Source organism: Rhinatrema bivittatum, chromosome 8 (genome assembly GCF_901001135.1).
Source record: "Rhinatrema bivittatum chromosome 8, aRhiBiv1.1, whole genome shotgun sequence".
In the NCBI taxonomy this organism is placed as follows: Eukaryota; Metazoa; Chordata; class Amphibia; order Gymnophiona; family Rhinatrematidae; genus Rhinatrema; species Rhinatrema bivittatum.
Window position 1 is genome coordinate 222,411,863 of NC_042622.1, and position 21,135 is coordinate 222,432,997.

Sequence of the window (21,135 nt, forward strand, 5' to 3'; positions counted from 1 at the left end):
AAATATGTCCCCTAAGCACAGTCTTGGCAGCATTCCAAAAAGTAATGTCCAACAAATCCTGCGAGAAATTCAGTTCTTTGTACTCCTTCCGCTTGGCACACAAAAATTTAACAAATTCTTTATCATGGTAAGGCAAGGAGGACATTTTCCAAGGGGGCCGGGTCCTCCCCTCATGTGCAAATGCCAGTGTGCAAACTACTAAGGAGTGATCAGAAAAAGGAACGTCAACCATCTTGGCACTTGCGCAGCTGAGAGAAACAGAACTCTAATATCAAAATGCAATCTATTCTCAAGTACACATTATAAGCATAAGGATAGCAAGAATACTCTCTCTCTTGGAGATGAAGGGTATGCCAACTGTCAACAACACCTAATTCTTGAGTAAGAAATCCAATACCGGTGTTTGCCTGGATCTTTTTCGGGGTCTTGGGGGGTTGACAGTCCTCAAGAGGACAAGAACATAACCCTTCCAGCGCAATAACTTGGCTGCTAGAGAAGAAAAGAATTGATGGGACTATCGATTGGGAGCATAAACATTAACCAAATCTGCCCTCAGAATCAGAGACCTGATTCTCAAGCACAAACGGAGTGACTTTATGGAAAAGTATGGCCACATCCCTCTGCCGGGTGGAGTAGGAGGAGAAAAAAAAAACTTTGCCCCACCCAATCCCTTCGTAACTTAGCATGCTCAGTATTGTCCAAATGTGTTTCTTGCAAAAAAAAAAAACAAACTATAGATGCTCCCCACTTCCTAAGATCAGTTAAGATTTTCTTTTGTTTGATCGGCAAGTGAAGCCCATCCACATTAAGGGATAGATTTTAAAAACTTGTGCGCACGCGTCGATGTGCACTCGCTACCTGGTGTGCACACATGGACACGTGATTTTATAACATACGCGCCCGTGCGCGCATATTATAAAATCGGGTGTCAGCGCGCGCAAGAGGGTGCACATTTGTGCAACCTGCGCATGCCTATGCCCTTGGCCTTCCGCAGTTCCCTTTCAATCCGCTCCAATTTAGGAGCGGCCTGGGAGGGAACTTCCCTACCCCCTATACTAACCTTCCTACCCCTTCCCCTAACCTTCCCGCCCCCTAGCCCTATCCTAACCCCCCCCCCCCCCCCCAAATCCTTGTCTTACCATTTGCTCCTGCCTTGGGACAGGAGCAAGGTGCGCACACCGGCACACGATCCCCTCGGCACAGCGGCAAATGGCCACTGTGCCAGGCACCTCTAGCCATGCCCCGTCCCATCCCCTGGACTGCTCCTCCCTTACACGCGTCCTGGGGATTTACACATGTGGCCGGGCCTTTGAAAATTGGCCCAACGCGCGTAAGGTTTTGAAAATTTACCCCTAAGTGAACATATCAGAACATCAGCCATACGGAAAGGAAACTAGAACTAGTGCACCGAGCAAAGAAAAGAAAAAAAATAAAAACCACAGAGGGGAGCCCCCCCCAGGCCAGGCTCCCTCCAGCATAGTAGAAATCAGCATGACCAAACAAAGCAAGTGGGACAAAACAGGCATTGACAGAAAAAGGAAAACGCAGTACCCATCCGAGGCACAATTTAAGAAGATAAGCAAACATTCCAACTGCGACTGTCCATGCACACTCACATTCACACATAAAAACACAAAATACCCAATCTCATCCAGAACCATCCCATCCCAAGTACCCCAATAAACCCCGAGTCCTTGCAGAAACCACCATACAAATGTCCAATGCTGAGTTGTTCCTGCTCTCTGTTCTGGACCAGTAGTGTCATCCCCACAAGTCTCCAGGGATTGCCATGGCTAAATATGAAGGAGAAAATCTTCCCCAGTAACTTCAGGAAAAAATGAAAACTGTTTCTGCCCCATACAGTACCAGAGGGCAATGGCCATCTTAAGCAGAGCAATCCTCAGAACAATATGAGGCAGTATAATTATGTGTAATAAGCAAACCAGTGCTGCTATGCACTCAGAGGATAAAGAAAGTCCTCTGTAGGCCGGTGTAGGCTTCCAGGTCAAATTCTGCCAAGTCCAAGAACATGCACTGAAAACACGTGGTGCATCCAGTCTCACTGGCCAGTCGCAACCGACCAAAAAGACCAGCTGGTCACAAACGCTAGGCCTGAGAAGAGCATCACATCAATCCTTAATGGAGTCCAAAAAAACACCTTTGCTTCTTGCGCAGTAGTAAACAACTTTGTGTCCCCATGATGGAACACTTTTAAGCGTGCTGGAAATTGCAAAGAGAAACGAACTCCACACTGAAATAACTGAGTGCAATAAGGAGAGAATGTTTGTCAGGCAGCCTGTACTTTCACTGAAAAATCAGGAAAAAGCAGTAGCTTGGTGGTACCATACTTGAGGTCCGAAGCTTTGAAAAATGCTGCCAAAAGCTTGGTTTTGTCTGTATAGTTGAGGTACTTTACAATAACTGGATGCGGCCCTACTGCCATCCGGTCCTCCTGCGCCAAGCCGATGAGCACGATTGGCCACTGTTGGAAACAGGATGCTGGGCTTGATGGACCCTTGGTCTGACCCAGTATGGCATTTTCTTATGTTCTTATGATTTTCCAGTCCTCCATCGAAATATTAGCACTTGGGGCAGCCAACGTTCACAAAAAGTGACCAACTCTTCGCCTTAAATGGTTTCTGGGACTCCAAAAATTCAGAGATTGTCACGGCGACTACGATTTTCCTATTCGTCAAGTTTATCTTTCAGCAATTTTTTCTTCCAGGTAAGGTCAGTAACTGTGGTGTTGAGAGGCAATATGATCATCCTGGTTGCTCCCCTATGGCTGATCTCCCCCACTTTATCACGTAATTCCTCAACCGAGGTCTGAAGCTTCTGGAGTTGATCCGTGATTGCTGCCAACACTGCGCGGGTAAGGTCCTTCAGCACAGCTTCCGATTAGGCCTTCCACAGAAGGCTCAGTGTCTGGTGCCATTTTGTCCTCCGGGTCCCGCCACGCGATCCATGCCTCTGTGCGATCTATTAGCCATCAGTTGCGAATCACCCGCCAGGAAGCAGCTGGTACGGGGTGCAGACAGATGTACAACAGTAAATGCTCAAAAGAGGGTGTATAGCTGCTTACGAAAAAACTGCAGAAAGGTCTGTAAAAATCAGGTGATCCCGAGGGAGCAGGGTTGAAGAGTGTCTGCTCAGCCCAGCATCACAGCCACGCCCCCCCCCCCCCTACTAAACATTTTAAGGTGAATTTTAAGACCCGTGTGCAGGGATACGTTTGCGCGGTTCCCAGCATGTGTGCGCACATGAACACCTGATTTTATATCAGCGCACAAGTAAGGGGGATACATTTTATAAGAATCGTACAGTGATGTGATAATGCCTTTCCCCAGTTCCCAGGGAACTTCCTAAACCCCCTACCTACCTTGCCTGCCCTTTCCCCTATCCTCCCTGAACCCTAAAACCCCTCTAACTAGGATTTTTTTTTTTTTTTTCAAAATGTACCTGCTCTCTGGAGCAGTAGTAAGTTATGCAGGCCAGCTGGCTGCCGGCACACACTTCAGCGGGACAGCCTATTGCCGCTGTCCCGGCTTGCCCCTTTTTTCGTATTGGGTTCTTCCACGTGTACCGGGAGCTACGCGCATGGCCGCAGTGCTTTGAAAATGCAAATAACAGCAACCTTATGAAAAAGAAGCAATGCGAATACTACACCAAGCCTTAGAACATTATTACACCACCTACTGGGATAACAGAACAAGCCAGACTGCTACAAGTCTCTACAGAGAGACTATACGCTAGCAGCAATACTGCACCTCCGTCACACACAGGCAGGACACAGACTGATCATTACCTAATACAGAAATAAGGGACAATTTAGAAATAGAAACATGTAAACAAAACCAAAATAGAAAGACTGAGAAACCAGACTCTGAACAGTGGAAGGCTACTTGCCATCTCCCCTAGCTCCATCCCCGTCAACCCCTTACCTAGCAAACCTCCTAATCCACCTAATCCCTTCTCCTCCCATGTCCGGAGCCTTGGGGTTATCCTTGACAGTCACTTTAACTTAAAAAACTTTGTAAACTCCACCTTGAAGGAAGGATTTTTCAAATTACACACTCTAAAAAACCTCAAACCTCTATTACACCTCAATGACTTTTGCACCATCCTGCAAGCCATTATTCTAATAAAAATCGATTACTGCAATGCCCTGCTCCTAGGTCTACCAAAAAGTTCTAGCCAACCTTTACAAATCCTACAAATTGCCGCTGCTCGGATTCTTACAAATGTACACAAAAACGAACACATCACACCTGTCCTCAAACATTTACATTGGTTACCCATATCCGCCCGGATTCAATACAAAACACTCACTCTAATTCACAAATCCCTCTACAACTATGACATGCAATGGTTCAAGGACGACATCTACTTCCACGAGTCTGGCAGACCCACTAGAAAACAACATGCAGCTACACTACACACCCCACAAAACGATAAGGCTAAAGTCCACCGCGAACCGGGCCCTATCCATTGCTGGCCCATCCTTATGGAACATCATGCCTCACACCTTGAGACAAGAACCATGCTATAAGAAATTCAAACAAAACCTCAAAACATGGCTCTTTAAGCAAGCCTTCACCTAATTAATTCCCACTTGCCCCTCCCTATTCACCGCTCTCCTCATCCCTCTTCTCGTTGTGCTGTTTCCCTCCCCTTCTCTCCTTTCCTTTTCCTGTATTTAATGTCATCATTATTTAAACCCAATGTCAACAACTCGGAGATAAGGTATACATCTTAGATCTTAAAGTCCCATGTTCATACATAACATTTTGTAATTTTCTGTATATAATAATTTTTGAAATACTTTATTTTTTTTTCTTTTTAATGCAATGATTTTCCTATCTTTCTGCTTACTTGAAGCGATAGCTTTAACTGTGCTATAGTGTTTCGCTGTTCTTCCCTCCTGTTTTTTACTCTCGTTATACACTTAGTTATATGTAAAGCCTGTTGCTGAATTCGCTGTTCTACTGTAAACCGATCAGATGTTCTGAACGATGAGCGGTATATAAAAACCACTAATAAAGAGCAAAATTCAAAATTATAAGAAATGCAAATACCCAAAGATGGCATATTCCAATTGCTAAAATCTCAAAATATTTTTTTACCTTTGTTATCTGTTCCTTTCTTTTTCTAATTAGTTGGTCCAGGTCTCTCTTTTTCACTTTCCCTTGTCATCTTTTCCTAATTCTTTCTCTAGGGTCACTTTTCTCTTTCTGTATCTTCTCTCTCCTATCTTCTTCCCTTCATCTCTCTCACACACAAAGGCTCATGCTTTCTCTCACAGACTCCCTTACACACACAAGCTCTCATTCTCACATGTTCTACCACACACAAGCTCTCACTCACACACCCAGGCGCCTATTTTCATACACACATCCAGGTTCCCATTGCCACATACTCACACCCAGGTTCCCATTCTCACATATTCACACCCATTTTCCCATATCCACATACAAAAACCCAGGTGCCCATTCTCACACCCTCACACTCAGGCTCCTATTCTCACCCGGGGCTCACCGCCAAACCTCTTCTTTGCTGCCACAGAGATGGGCTCTCGTGGCAACCTTGCTTCAGTGGTTCTTCTTCGCCACCTCCGCAGCCTCTCCTGCTGCCGTCGGCAGGCTGTGCTCCACCCAGAGGCCCAGTGGCCTCTCCTACTGCCACCGCCCTACCAGGTGTGCCGTCCCATGCAAATGCACGGTGTGCACACCCAGTCATGCCGGGCCTGTTGCCTGAAGGGTCTGTGCAACAAGTTGTTCTGAGAGAGCACTACCCAGAAACAGCAGAATCACTACCTAGAAACAGCAGATAGAAGCAGTATTGCACACATATGCTGACCTATTTTCTACTAAACCAGGACTTACCCGCTTTGCTATTCATAACATAGATACAGGTACCTATAAACTGTGGAAGCAGACTGCCTACCGAAGGTCAGCTAAAGCTGAGAAGCATATAAAAAGAGAAGTAGATGAGATGTTAGCATTAGGTAAGAACATAAGAAAATGCCATACTGGGTCACACCAAGGGTCCATCAAGCCCAGCATCCTGTTTCCAACAGTGGCCAATCCAGGCAATAAGAACCTGGCAAGTACCCAAACACTAAGAAGATCCCATGTAACCATTGCTAATGGCAGTGGCGGGCAAGTCCAGTCCTCGAGGGCTGCAAACCAGTCGGGTTTTCAGGATACCCCTAATGAATATGCATGAAATAGATTTGCATACAACTGAGGCATTGTGTATGCAGGTCTCTCTCATGCATATTCATTAAGGATATCCTGAAAACCCGACTGGTTTGCAGCCCTCGAGGACCGGAATTGCCCACCCCTGCTCTAAGTGAACTTAATAGCAGGTAATGGACTTCTCCTCCAAGAACTTATCCAATCCTTTTTTAAACACTGCTATACTAACTGCACTAACCACATTCTCTGGCAACAAATTCCAGAGTCTAATTGTGCGTTGAGTGAAAAAGAACTTTCTCCGATTAGTTTTAAATGTGCTACATGCTAACTTCATGGAGTGCCCCCTAGTCTTTCTACTATCCGAAAGAGTAAATAACCGATTCACATCTACCCTTTCTAGTCCTCTCATGATTTTAAACACCTCTATCATATCCCCCCTCAGTCGTCTCTTCTCCAAGCTGAAAAGTCCTAACCTCTTTAGTCTTTCCTCATAGGGGAGCTGTTCCATTCCCCTTATCATTTTGGTCGCCCTTCTCTGTACCTTCTCCATCACAATTATATCTTTTTTGAGATGCGGCGACCAAAATTGTACACAGTATTCAAGGTGCGGTCTCACCATGGAGCGATACAGAGGCATTATGACATTTTCCGTTTTATTCACCATTCCTTTTCTAATAATTCCCAACATTCTGTTTGCTTTTTTGACTGCCACAGCACACTGTACCGACGATTTCAATGTGTTATCCACTATGACACCTAGATCTCTTTCTTGGGTTGTAGCACCTAATATGGAACCCAACATTGTGTAATTATAGCATGGGTTATTTTTCCCTATATGCATCACCTTGCACTTATCCACATTAAATTTCATCTGCCATTTGGATGCCCAATTTTCCAGTCTCACAAGGTCTTCCTCCAATTTATCACAATCTGCTTGTGATTTAACTACTCTGAACAATTTTGTGTCATCTGCAAATTTGATTATCTCATTTGTCGTATTTCTTTCCAAATCATTTATAAATATATTGAAAAGTAAGGGTCCCAATACAGATCCCTGAGGCACTCCACTGTCCACTCCCTTCCACTGAGAAAATTGCCCATTTAATTCTACTCTCTGTTTCCTGTCTTTTAGCCAGTTTGCAATCCACGAAAGGACCTCGCCACCTATCCCATGACTTTTTACTTTTCCTAGAAGCCTCTCATGAGGAACTTTGTCAAACGCCTTCTGAAAATCCAAGTATACTATATCTACCGGTTCACCTTTATCCACATGTTTAACTCCTTCAAAAAAGTGAAGCAGATTTGTGAGGCAAGACTTGCCCTGGGTAAAGCCATGCTGACTTTGTTCCATTAAACCATGTCTTTCTATATGTTCTGTGATTTTGATGTTTAGAACACTTTCCACTATTTTTCCTGGCACTGAAGTCAGGCTAACCGGTCTGTAGTTTCCTGGATCGCCCCTGGAGCCCTTTTTAAATATTGGGGTTACATTTGCTATCCTCCAGTCTTCAGATACAATGGATGATTTTAATGATAAGTTACAAATTTTTACTATCTTATGTAACTTATGTTACTATCTTATGTTCTCATAAGAACATAAGATATGTCATATTGGGTCAGACCAAGAGTCCATCAAGCCCAGTATCCTGTTTCCAACAGTGGTCAATCTAGGGTACAAGTACCTGGCAAGTACCCAGACATTAAATAGATCCCATGCTGCTAATGGCTGCAACAAGCAGTGGCTATTCCCTATTGATTAATAGCAGTTTATGGATTTCTCTTCCAGGAACTTATCCAAACCTTTTTTAAAACCCAGCTACACTAGCTGCCTTAACCACATCCTCTGGCAATGAATTCCAGAGCTTAATTGTGCTTTGAGTGGAAAATAATTTTCTACAATTTGTTTTAAATATGCTACTTGTAACTTCATGCAGTGCCCCCCTAATCCTTGCATTATCCAAAAGAGTAAATAACCATTTCACATTTACCAGTTCAAGTCCTTTCATGATTTTGTAGACCTCAATCATATCTCCCTTAACTGTCTCTTCTCCAAGTTGAACAGCCGTAACTTCTTTAGCCTTTCCTCATAGGGCAGCCTTTCCATGCCACTTTTCATTTTGGTTGTCCTTCTCTGTACTTTCTCCAATGCATCTATATCTTTTTTGAGATGTGGCGACCAGAATTGCACACAGTATTCAAGGTGCGGTCTCACCATGGAGCGATACAGAGGCATTATGACATTTTCCGTTTTATTCACCATTCCTTTTCTAATAATTCCTAACATTTTGTTGCTTATTTGACCACCACAGCACACTGAGCTGACGATTTCAATGTAATATCAACTATGATGCCCAGATGTTTTTCCTGGGTGGTAGCTCCTAAAATGGAACCTAACATTATATAACTACAGCAAGGGTTATTTTTCCCTATATGCATCACCTTGCACTTGTCCACATTAAATTTCATCTGCCATTTGGAAGCCCAGTCTTCCAGTTTCACAAGGTCCTCTTGCAATTTATCACAATCCACTTGAGATTTAACTATGCTGCATAATTTTTTTGTCATCCGCAAATTTGATCACCTCACTCATCATAACCCTTTCCAGGTCATTTATAAATATATTAAAAAACAGTGGTCCAAGTACAGATCCCAGAGGCACTCAACTGTTTACCTTTTACCACTGTAAAAATAGACCATTGAATCCTACTCTCTGTTTCCTGTCTTTTAATCAGTTTGTAATTACAAAAGGACGTCTCTTCCTATCCCATGATTTTTTAATTTTCTTAAAAGCCTCTCATGAGGGACTTTGTCAAACGCCTTCTGAAAATCCGAATACACTACATCTACCGGTTCACCTTTATCCACATGTTTATTAACCCCTTCAAAAAAATGAAGCAGATTTGTGAGGCAAGACTTCCTTTGAGTAAATCCATGCTGCCTGTGTCCCATTAAACCATGTCTTTCTATATGTTCTGTGATTTTATTCTTTATAATAGTTTCCACAATTTTTTCCAGCACTAAAGTCAGGTTCACTGGTCCTTAGTTTCCTGGATCTCCCCTGGAGCCCTTTTTAAATATTGGGGTTACATTGGCCACCTTCCAGTCTTCAGGTACAACAGATAATTTTAATGATAGGTTACAAATTACTTGTAATAAGTCTGAAATTTCATTTTTAAGTTCTTTCAGAACCCAGGGATGCAAACCATCCAGTTCAGGTGATTTGCTACTCTTCAGTTTGTCAATCTGACCTACCACATTTTTCAGATTCTTGATGTAGAAATTTGAAAAATATAAATGACTATTTGTTGTGTGCCTTGATGGCTTAGTGCCCACAATTTAATATTAAATATAAGTAAATCTGAGGCTTTAGAAGTGGAAATTTTCAAGTAAAGATTGATCAACAGGCAGTTATTAATGATTTAATGCTGCTGCATTTTAAAATCAGAGATTTAGGAGTCTTTTCAGATTCTCTTCTGGAGATGGGTACCCATGTCACTTCAGTACTACAATCAACTTTTAGAGTACTAAGGATGCCGCATCAACTGTGTCCTTTTTTACCTTCTAATTTTGTATTACTGGTGACAAGATTAGACTAATGTGATGCAGCTTTAGCTTGGTTGCCTCAGAAAGTAATTACAAAATGTGATTACTGCAGAATATCACCATATGTGTAATTTTAGGACTGAGATTCACAGATCTTATCACACTCATTTTAAAGGGTTTACATTGGAACGCTGGTTGAAGAAAGGGTTATTTTAAGATCCTGGTCCTTTTAAGGATCTGCGAAATTCAGGGCCTGATTATTTGAATCCAAGTTTCACCAGAGATTCGCCAGGAACAATGTACTCACACCTTTAGAAAGAAACTGAAAACCTGGCTTTTCGAACAAGCCTTCCCTTGATCAGACAAGACACCGTTTCCCCCCCCCCTCCCCCCCCCCGGACCCCTTTCTCCATTTAGTTTGGTTTCCACTCCGCTGTCACACTAAGTTATTTGAACTGTTTTATTAAATCCCCTAAGATTTAATTTCAACTCAGTATGCACGCTAAGTTAACTATGTGATTTAATTCATTGTTAGTACCATTTGATTGTTAAAGCTAAATTTTATTCCTCGTTTAGACTAAATTCCTTTGTTTCTATTCCTATGCTAATCTAAATTTACCTTCTAAGTTGTCCCGAATTCATCACCCTTGTTTTATGTAACTTATTTATTCTCTTTCTCTCTGGTTTTCCCCCTGGTTTGATGTAAACCGTTACGATAAGACCTGTGTCTTGAGTATCGGTATAGTAAAAAGAAGTACCGTAAATAAATAAGTTATCCTGGTATGCTCTTGTACGGTGTTACAGAGCGTAGATCCTTAGGCCAAGGGGGAAGTTGGTACCTCCTGTGGAGAGGAGCCCCACAGGTCTCTATCGTTGGCAGGCGAGGCTAATGGGAAGCCTGAGACCCCCATGGATGCTTCACCACTACCAGCCCACATTCCCCTCAGGTTGAGCCCTTGGGTACCGAGGCCGGCTGGAATTACGTGGGGTCCCAAGAGACAGAGTCCAAGTACAGATGAGGCTCTTAGTAGGCAAAGATGAGTTGAAGGCAGCGGCGGATTCCCGATGAAGACCGGCCCGGGGATTCGCCGCCCAGAGCTGTCACGGTCGTGCTCGGCAGACCACGTGACTAGCGCGATCAGCCCACCGGGGGATGCCCGATCCCCCGATAGGCCAATCCGCTCCTGGTTGAAGGCAGGAGCTGGCAAAGCAAGGCAGATGGCGTGGCTGGAGGTCGGGTAAAGCTGACGTCTTGGCAGGCAGCGAATCTCGGAAGTCAGGAACGAGCAGAGGTCTTGGCAGGCAGCGAATCTCAGAGGTCAGGAGCAAGCAGAGATCTTGGCAGGCAGCAAATCTCGGAGGTCAGGAACAAGCAGAGATCTTGGCAGGCAGCAAATCTCAGAGGTCAGGAGCAAGCAGAGATCTTGGCAGGCAGCAAATCTCAGAGGTCAGGAGCAAGCAGAGGTCTTGGCAGGCAGCAAATCTCAGAGGTCAGGAGCAAGCAGAGGTCTTGGCAGGCAGCGAATCTTGGAGGTCAAATACAAGCAGAGGTCTTGGCAGGCAGCAAATCTCAGAGTTCAGGAACAAGCAGAGGTCTTGCCAGTCAGAAGCAAGATTACAGGAAAAGGACTATCAGGAACGCAAGCAGGAGCTGAGTAGCCAAGGCCAGGGCTTGCAGGAAGGCCTTGCCTTAAATAGTCCCGGGTCAAGAGGGAGGATCCCTAGCACCTCCCATAGCGATTCCTTTAAATGACGTCAGAGACCATGCGTGCGCGCTCCTAGGAGCACGGGGTACCCCCATGAGACCGGACCGGGCGCTACCGTGTCTAGGCAGAGAAGAAGCAGCAGCGTTGGAGGCCTGGCGTAGGCCCTGCACAGAGGGAGCACGCAGCCGAGAGGGAGCAGCAGCGTTGGAGGCCTTGCAAGGTTCCCTCGGGGAAGGAGTGCACAGTCTGAAAGGAGCAACAAGGTCAGAGGCCCGGCGAAGACCCTGCGCGGAAGGAGCGCATGGCCAGGGAGGGGCAGCTGTGCCAGAGGTCTGGCAGGAGCCCGGAGTGGACAGCGCACGGCAACTGCTGCGCCCCGCGGTCGCGAGACTTCCAGGGCTAGCAAGCAGCAGGCAGCCACGGCAGTAGGTGGAGGGAGCAGGCTGCGGCCTACCGCGGCCGGTTCCCATAACACATGGAGCCTGAGACCTTCCCAAAAAGAGTTGCTTGCAGTTCAAGGACTTTCTGAAACTCATTTAAAGCCAAAACTGCAGGACAAGCTTTTTTCTGTGGTAACACCCAAACTGTGGAACTCACTTCCAGTTGACATTCATTCACAGAAATAGTACACTATGGGGCGGATTTTCAGAGCCCTGCTCGCGTAAATCCGCCCAAAACCGGGCAGATTTACGCGAGCAGGGCCCTGCGCGCCGGGAAGCCTATTTTACATAGGCCTCCCGGCGCGCGCAGAGCCCCGGGACTCGCGTACGTCCCGGGGTTCTCGGAGGGGGGGCGTGTCGGGGGGCGGGGCCGGAGCGCGCGGCGTTGCGGGGGCGTGTCGGCAGCGTTTTGGGGGCGGGTACGGGGCGTGGCTACGGCCCGGGGGCGTGGCCGCGCCCTCCGTACCCGCCCCCAGGTCGCGGCCCTGCGCGCAGCAGGCCCGCTGGCGCGCGGGGATTTACGTCTCCCTCCGGGAGGTGTAAATCCCCCGACAAAGGTAAGGGGGGGGGGGTGTAGACAGGGCCGGGTGGGTGGGTTAGGTAGGGGAAGGGAGGGTAAGGTGAGGGGAGGGCAAAGGAAAGTTCCCTCCGAGGCCGCTCCGATTTCGGAGCGGCCTTGGAGGGAACAGGGGGAGGCAGCGCGGCTCGGCGCGCGCAAGCTATACAAAATCGATAGCCTTGCGCGCGCCGATCCAGGATTTTAGTGGATACGCGCGGCTCCGCGCGTATCTACTAAAATCCAGCGTACTTTTGCTTGAGTCTGATGCGCAAGCAAAAGTAGGCTGATCGCGCTTCTTTTAAAATCTACCCCTATATTATTTAGGAACTGCCTTAAGAAATTGTTATCTAGGTGTGACACTTTCACCGGTCCGTACACCATCTGCTTGCGTCCGTTCCCGGGTCCAAACCTTGACCGAGCTTCCCTGGTCCCTTGGAAACTCAAATAGCAGTTTAAACATATTTATTTTAAAAGTCCCCAGGTGGGATTTGAACCCTCACCACCTGGATGGAAGGCAGATGCCTTCCCCACTGAGCCAGCAACTCACTTTCCAACCACTGGCTTCAGAAGTCCCTCTCGAAGTCCATAGTTCAAAAGTCCAGCCCCACTGGGTCTAACTGCCACCTCCCTCCATACCTCTGGAACCTCAACCCTTTCCCAGAGGTACAGCCACCCACTGGCAGTTCTCCAGGCAAAGTATCCTTGTCGTTCGTCCAACAACAGAAGTCCCCATGCTCACCTTCTCTGTGATAGTTGCGGCAGTCCTTCACACGGTCGGGGAATGTCCAGCCTCGAAGTCTCCCAGAGCAGACAGGAAATCCGATCCTTCCTCCTCAGTCCCCCACAGGCGACTGACTCTGCTCTCCTAGGGAGTCCTTTTTATCCTGTGGAAACTCCTCCTCCTCTGCCAGCTGATTGGCTCCAGGGAAGTCCCACCCTTAACCTCCCACACCTGTGGTTCTTCTGTCCTTGTAACATCAGGGGGAAGGAATCAAGGGACGTCTCTAGCCTGGTGTTGCTGTATTTTCCTTCCCCCCCCCCTTCTAGAACTTTGGTTCCTAGCTTTATTCTTCCTATCCAGTCTAGCATAGTGACCCCGTCACATTAGGATATTCTTTTGAATTAATTGATTCGCTATGTAAATATGATTTTAATAATGATATTTTGCATGATTTTATTGTGATTGTTTTATAAGTTTTTATATTGCATTTATTGCATTTTTTTTAACATTTGTAAATCACTCACTATGTAGTAGAGGTGATATATAAATCTTAAAAAATAAAGAAATACATTTTGCTGCTTCTCTTAGGCCTCTGTATTGGGTTCCTTTGCAAACTTCACTGCTCAGTACCCCATTTAACACTTACCCACTCTGGTTTCTGGCTTCTGATATAAGTGATCTCACATCTCAATGCAACATACTACATTTTCACCCTATCTATGAAGTTAGGAGGGTCAAAGAATTGTAGACAGTTTCAGTGATCCCATGGCCTTGCCTAGAAGCAGCCTTGTGAAAAAAAAACCAAACCCCAAAAAACCCGCTCTTCTATTGTGTTCGACCCGCCAGCCTCTAGAAAAGAAAGATGCCAATGGGAAGATCCTGGGATACAGACTCATTTCCCAGAGAAAGGGAAGAAGAGAAACAGGAATGACCCTGGAATGCATCACAGATGAGTTACAGTGCGCCCTCATGCTTTCTGAGGAGGAGTTTACCATCTTCCTTACTGCCTACAATTCTGCTGGAGAGTCACCTTCAGCCAAGATCATAATCCCAGCAGCAGCCCAAGCAGGTACTGGTACTGCTACTACTACCATTACTATTAAACACTTGTTTATTTTATTTAAAAATCGTATTCTATGCAACTCTACAAGGAGTACGCAGCACTGTACAAATGCATAGAAAAGGCAATTCCTGCTCTCAGACCTTACAGCCTAGTCAAGATAGACAGCAATTTTGGGTCATGGTGTTGAGTCTAATTAGTGAAGTGTCCACTTTGTGGTAATGAAGGATCAAAACATTTTTTGTTAGATTTTTCTGTCTGGGTGTTTCTTCTAGATCGATGAAACTAATTTCACAAATCTTTACAGTGGTGCGTTGTGAAATTGTTGATAGATGGAAACATACTTTGCCTGCTTTGGGTTCATTATAGCATATGGAGGGTTTACTATCTGGGCAAATTAACAGCAATTAGGAATTGTTCTCTTGTGAAATTCAACATTATTTGGAAATCCTTTGAACAGTGGTACGAAATTTGATTTTGGTGTTTCTGGGGAAAGCTTCGGGGATGATGTCCCTTAGGACCTGACCTGATGTGGAATGGTTATTAGTAGCAAAGGGGAAGGGAGGTAGAGAGGTTGGGGGTTGAAGATTGATTGGAAAATTGGAAATGGGGAAAAACTGTTGAGATGTGTTATGCTTGTTTATTCTTCATGCAGCATGTTGTGGTTCAATAAAAGTAAATTATTAAAATAAAAAAAAAAAGACAGACAGGATGTGGAGGATAGAGGCTACTTTAGCAGAGCAGGAGTTCTCATCCTCCGAAGCGTAAAGGAGGGATACAATCAGTGGGGGGATGGGCGTGGGGACAGGGATGGGAATGGAAATAGGCCCAGTCTGCTGCTGAAGGCATTTTCGCTCTTCTGCTAATTAAGGTGGGTTGCAGGCAAACATAACTCCTGTAGATGGAGTATAGTCAGCATTTTCTCCGCCCCCCTCTCCTTCCCTTGATCCCCATATGTGAAGAGATGACTAAATTGCGGCAGAATCTGTAATAGGTACTAGCCATTAGGGAAGTAAAGGCTGGCACTGACTTCCAGGCAAGTTATCCCAACAAGGAGTGCAGGCTGCCACTGACACCTACTCCAATGCTAAGTTCTACCGAATGACGGTATATAAAACTCATCAAATAAATAAATAAATAAATAAATAAATAAATAGGTGACTAATATTACTTAACTTTGACAGATGTGTACACAGAATATTTACCCCTTTCTCTCTCTCTCTCTCCCCCCCCCCCCCCCCCCCCATTCTTTCCCTCTCAGTGACGTCTAACTCGCTCCTCTCTGTCCTCGTCTCTCCAGTAGATGACCACAGTCTTGTCCTCCACTGGGCAGCCCCTCTCCTACGAGCAGCTTCTTACATCTTTGAGTGGTTTGAGGAGCCAGGGAAACCCAGCCGGAATGTTAGCTGGCATTACGAGGCTGGCAGCATCAACTATACAGTCATAAAAGGTAAATCTCCCACCTGGCACATGTGTTTGAGTGTGTGTCGGGGGCTTGAGGAAACCGTACCTGTATAAACTCATGCACAGTATCTGGCATTAAATTCCCATATGTGGGAGAAAGATAACACTGTGTGCACCCTAATCCGCTGGGTATCGCCACAGAGAGCTTTACCTGGCAAAACTTACATTTCCTATTTATAGAAATGCAAGTAGATAAGCCTGGAGGTCTCCTTCTAGGTAGCCACTTTGCTCTTGTGGTTTTCAAATATTGTGCATTATAGTATAGCAGATGTCACCATTCTTACGCCCGTCGGTCGCAGGCGGCTGCGACCGCTGTTGCTCACCTCTCTTTAGGCTTCCCTGACTCCATGGGGTAGAATGGCAGCCTCCGCCAGCTGCCGACGGCCTGCCTACCGCTCCCAGGCCTCCTGAGGCAGCACGACGCCACCAACCGCCATCTTGCAATCAGTATCCATTAGGTGCGTGCACACGCGCATGGGCCAGTCTTAAGCACGTCATGGCGGGAACCTCGGGGGGTGTCTCCTCCGGATGACGTCATCCCTTCAGGATATTTAAACCAGTTGGCCCTGCTTACGGACGACTTGGCAAAGAGATCCATCCTTGCTAAATCCACCTCGCTCTCAGAGGACCTGCGTTCCAGTTCCTGCTTCCTGGCATAGATGTCTCGAGTACCTGCTCCTCGGAGGGCCTGACCTGGGACTCTGCCTGACCCGTTTCCCGGGGCTTCCCTGGAACCATCGCTACTCTCTTCGTGAGTACCCCACTCTGCGGACCACTTCCTGTTCTATCAAGGACCTCTCTGGCGTACCCCGCTCTGCGGACCATTACCAACTCAACTGCGAACCTCATTAGTGTTCCCCGCTCTGTGGACTGCTATCACCTCTACTGAAGACCCTCACCTGTGTACCCTGCTCTGCGGGCCATTACCATCTCTACTAAGGACCTTCTTCTGTGTACCTTGCTCTGTGGGCCACTACCATCTCTACTGAAGACCTCATCGATGTACCCCACTCTGCGGACAATTAGCAACTCTATGGAGGTATTCCCTCTGGGCATCCCCCATTCCCCATTCCACCAACCCTGTGTCTCTAGGCCTGTGTGACCTCCTCTCTGGCACTCCCCACTCCGCGGGTAGTGCTTCTATCTCTTTTAATAAAGACTCTAGACCAGTGGTTCTCAACCCTGTCCTGGGGACCCCCCCAGCCAGTCGGGTTTTCATGATATCCACAATGAATATGCATGAGAGAAAATTTGCATGTTATGGAGACAGTGTATGCAAATTTTCTCTCATGCATATTCATTGTGGATATCATGAAAACCCGACTGGCTGGGGGGGTCCCCAGGACAGGGTTGAGAACCACTGCTCTAGACTGTACTGTGTCTGACATCACTGAGACTTTGCCTCCTGTCGGTGAGGCTCACAGGGCTCCTCCCCGTGGGCGGTACCATCTCTCACCTCGGCCCAGGGACCACATACTAACAGAATCCTAATAACCATGCTGCTAACAATAAATTCTGTGGGGAAGGAATCAACAGATCAGAGCATTGCAGGGAGAGCACCTCAGCATTCAGCTGGCTGACAAAGTGCTTTTCTCTTGATCTTGTGGTTTCTGTAGTAAAGGTATTTTCGAGGTTTTTACATCTGGTAAAAGATGCAAAAAGTCCATTTTGTTTCCTGTAACTTATCTCTGAAAATAGCTGTGTGAGCAGCAATTTTGAGAGTGTGTGTTGTGGTGTATAACCAAAGACAAGAGAATGAGTTAATAAACATGTGGATAAAGGTGAACCGGTAGATATAGTATACTTGAATTTTCAGAAGGCATTTGACAAAGTTCCTCATGAGAGGCTTCTAGGAAAAGTAAAAAGTCATGGGATAGGTGGTGATGTCCTTTCGTGGATTACAAACTGGCTAAAAGACAGGAAACAGAGAGTAGGATTAAATGGACAATTTTCTCAGTGAAAGGGAGTGGGCAGTGGAGTGCCTCAGGGATCTGTATTGGGACCCTTACTTTTCAATATATTTATAAATGATCTGGAAAGAAATATGAGGAGTGAGATAATCAAATTTGCAGATGATACAAAATTGTTCAGAGTAGTTAAATCACAAGCAGATTGTGGTAAATTGCAGGAAGACCTTGTGAGACTGGAAAATTGGGCATCAAAATGGCAGATGAAATTTAATGTGGATAAGTCAAGGTGATGCATATAGGGAAAAATAACCCATGCTATAGTTACACAATGTTAGGTTCCATATTAGGTGCTACAACCCAAGAAAGAGATATAGGCGTCATAGTGGATAACACATTGAAATTGTCGGTGCAGTGTGCTGCGGCAGTCAAAAAAGCAAACAGAATGTTGGGAATTATTAGAAATGGAATGGTGAATAAAATGGAAAATGTCATAATGCCTCTGTATCGCTCCATGGTGAGACCGCACCTTGAATACTGTGTACAATTCTGGTCGTCGCATCTCAAAAAAGATATAATTGCGATGGAGAAGGTACAGAGAAGGGCTACCAAAATGATAAGGGGAATGGAACAGCTCCCCTATGAGGAAAGAGTAAAGAAGTTAGGACTTTTCAGCTTGGAGAAGAGATGGCTGAGGAGGGATATGATAGAGGTGTTTAAAATCATGAGAGGTCTAGAACAGGTAGATGTGAATCGGTTATTTACTCTTTCAGATAATAGAAGGACTAGGGGGCACTCCATGAAGTTAGCATGTGGCACATTTAAAACTAATCGGAGAAAGTTCTTTTTTACTCAACGCACAATTAAACTCTGGAATATGTTGCCAGAGGATGTGGTTAGTGCAGTTAGTATAGCTGTGTTTAAAAAAGGATTGGATAAGTTCTTGGAGGAGAAGTCCATTACCTGCTATTAAGTTCACTTAGAGAATAGCCACTGCCATTAGCAATGGTAACATGGAATAGACTTAGTTTTTGGGTACTTGCCAGGTTCTTATGCCCTGGATTGGCCTCTGTTGGAAACAGGATGCTGGGCTTGATGGACCCTTGGTCTGACTCAGTATGGCATGTTCTTATGTTCTTATGTTCTTACTTGTGACTTCTGATTGTGATCCTGAAACACCCCACCCTCTTCCAAGCATTTTCATTTCTGGGGTTTCGCAGATCCCAATCTGAGATCACGTACCATGGGGAAAATAGCAAAGCTCCTAATGATATGAGAAAGTGGAGAATGGTGTAGTGATGGGAAAACAGCGCTGGGAGTTACAGGAATCCAGGGTGGGTTCTGTCCCCAACTCTGCCACTCCGTTATGATCTTGGACAAGATAGAGGAATGGCAGAGCTGAGGATAGAACCCACCTCACTCTACACAGTTATAGCTATGCCACACCATTAACCTTCCTTTTCTTCTCTGCTCACTGGTGCATCTAGTGCCTGCCTCTGTGGCTGGTGTGGTCATGTCTAGCACCATTGTGCAGAGCCATCCACCAGCGGGATGCATGTCTATTTCCGAAGTGCTATGACTGTGAGGGGCATGGAAGAAGTGCTAAAAACCAGATTTGTAGTACACCCTGATCTGAGTTTTGCCATTGCTTAGGGTTAATCGCGGTGGAGATTTGTTGGTTGGGGGATACATTTTTTTATTTTCTCATCATGTTGTAATTTGAATTGCAGATGCTTTTGAGCCGGGCCGTCTGTACAATCTGTCTGTCCATGCGCTGAGTGATGGGGATGTCTGGGCGTCTGGGACCACCTGTTCTTACTCTAAACAGATGGGTGAGTAAAATGCACCCAAAGGCCACAGGCTGCATCTTCCCTCTGCAGGGAATCCCCACCCTGAGAAAGGGTAACACTGTACAAACGCTGTACAAACATCAGTAAATTATTGTTCAAATGCCAGAACCACTGGGCATGTTTTAGCATACCTTATTGCATCCAAATAATAAGCAGGCTATGCTTCAGGAGACAGCCATAATAATCTGACACTGAAGAACAGTGGGGCTGATGTAATAAGTCTCGCTAAGCCTACCACAGGTTTTTACTCTGGTTTTTGCTTGGGTTTGTCGGTGCTAACCTTGCCCAGGTATGTAATACCTACAGCACCTGAATGTAATCTGCTTTGAAGTGGCTGAAAGGCAGAATATAAATCAAATAAAAATAAAATAAATAATATGGCCTTTAGCGCCCCCAAAAAAACCACACTAAAAAACCCACTGCAAGCTTAGCTTGTCTGATGCATATTGCAGGGTAATAAGCCTTATTAGCTATTATTATTTATTTAACATTTTTATATACCGAAATTCATGTAGCAAAGTTACATATCACTTCGGTTTACATTAGAACATTAACAAGCATGTAAGAATGTGATTACATTGAACAAGGGAGATAAACTTGGATCACAAGGAACTGGGGAATAACGTACAACGAATAAATAATAAAGTAATAAGATTTTATAGTGGAGCTAAGACTAACCTGGCTAAAGATCTAGGTGCGTACTGGAATAATTAAAGTCCCGGTACATGGAGCACATATTTGGATTGGTTGACTGCAGAGTTGGAACGCTAAACTGAAATATAATCTGATGGAATCTGATAGAATAGCTTGTAGGAAAGTAAGGTGAGGTAAGAGGGAATTATTAGCATAAATTAATAGCTTGTTCGAATAGCCAAGTTTTGAGTCTCTTTTTAAAGGTGATCGGGCATGGTTCCTGCCGGAGTTATTACCCTGTAATTAGTTATTACCCTGTAATTGAAGGAGGCACATTAGCATGCCTCCTTTTACCAAGGAAATTTAACTCCTGGTCAGAAGCCGTCTTTAAACTTCCTGCGATAGAAAGAAGGGCAGGAAACAAGGTTGAGCCGGGTCGGGTCGGGTCAGGTCAGGTCTGGTCTGGCCAGCAAATTCCTCCTTCCTTTCCTAAACCCCTACTCTCACCTTAAATTAATTTGATCCTTCCTGAACCCACTTTGGCCCTTACGGACACTTAATATTAATTTATTAATTCCTTCACTGTCTGCCCATTGGTCACTCCAGTGTCAGCGGACAGTGAGAGGACCTATCGCCGCAGCACAAAGGGCTCATACCCACGCCATCCTTCACAGAACGAACCCATGGAGTTGGGTCGCGGGAAAGTCTCTCCACAAGAGCGTCAACGGCGAATGAGGAAGGGGCTCTGTTTCTACTGCGGTGCAGCGGGCCATCGGATTGCTGCCTGCCCGACGCGTACGGAAAACTCTCGGCCCTAGGACCTGAAGGAGGTCTCTTCCTGGGCCGTACCACTCCTGCACCTCCACTAACCCTGCCAGTGGCATTAACCGCGGCGGATGGAGAGTTCCACACGCTGGCCTTGGTGGATTCCGGTGCCGGCGGGAATTTTATCATGAAAGGGATGGTTGAACATTTAAAGATTTCAAGTTCTGCTGTCTCGTCCCTTGGTCATCTCTTCCATCCAAGGGAAGCCTCTTCCGGAACGGGTGACGCAC

The 21,135-nt window shown here is 45.7% G+C and overlaps 1 protein-coding gene across 6 annotated transcripts in view; it reads left to right on the forward strand.

Moving 5' to 3' along the window:
- Positions 1 to 21,135, forward strand: part of LOC115097983 (granulocyte colony-stimulating factor receptor-like) — a 151,307-nt gene that overhangs the window by 105,104 nt on the left and 25,068 nt on the right. For 4 of the 6 annotated variants that reach the window (XM_029614208.1, XM_029614209.1, XM_029614213.1 and 1 more), the window contains 3 exons: positions 14,013 to 14,235; positions 15,488 to 15,676; positions 19,328 to 19,429. In XM_029614208.1, coding sequence (XP_029470068.1) covers positions 14,013 to 14,235; positions 15,488 to 15,676; positions 19,328 to 19,429 — 514 coding nt within the window. The remainder of the gene's footprint in view (positions 1 to 14,012; positions 14,236 to 15,487; positions 15,677 to 19,327; positions 19,430 to 21,135) is intronic. The other 2 variants (XM_029614211.1, XM_029614212.1) reach the window with 2 other exon arrangements.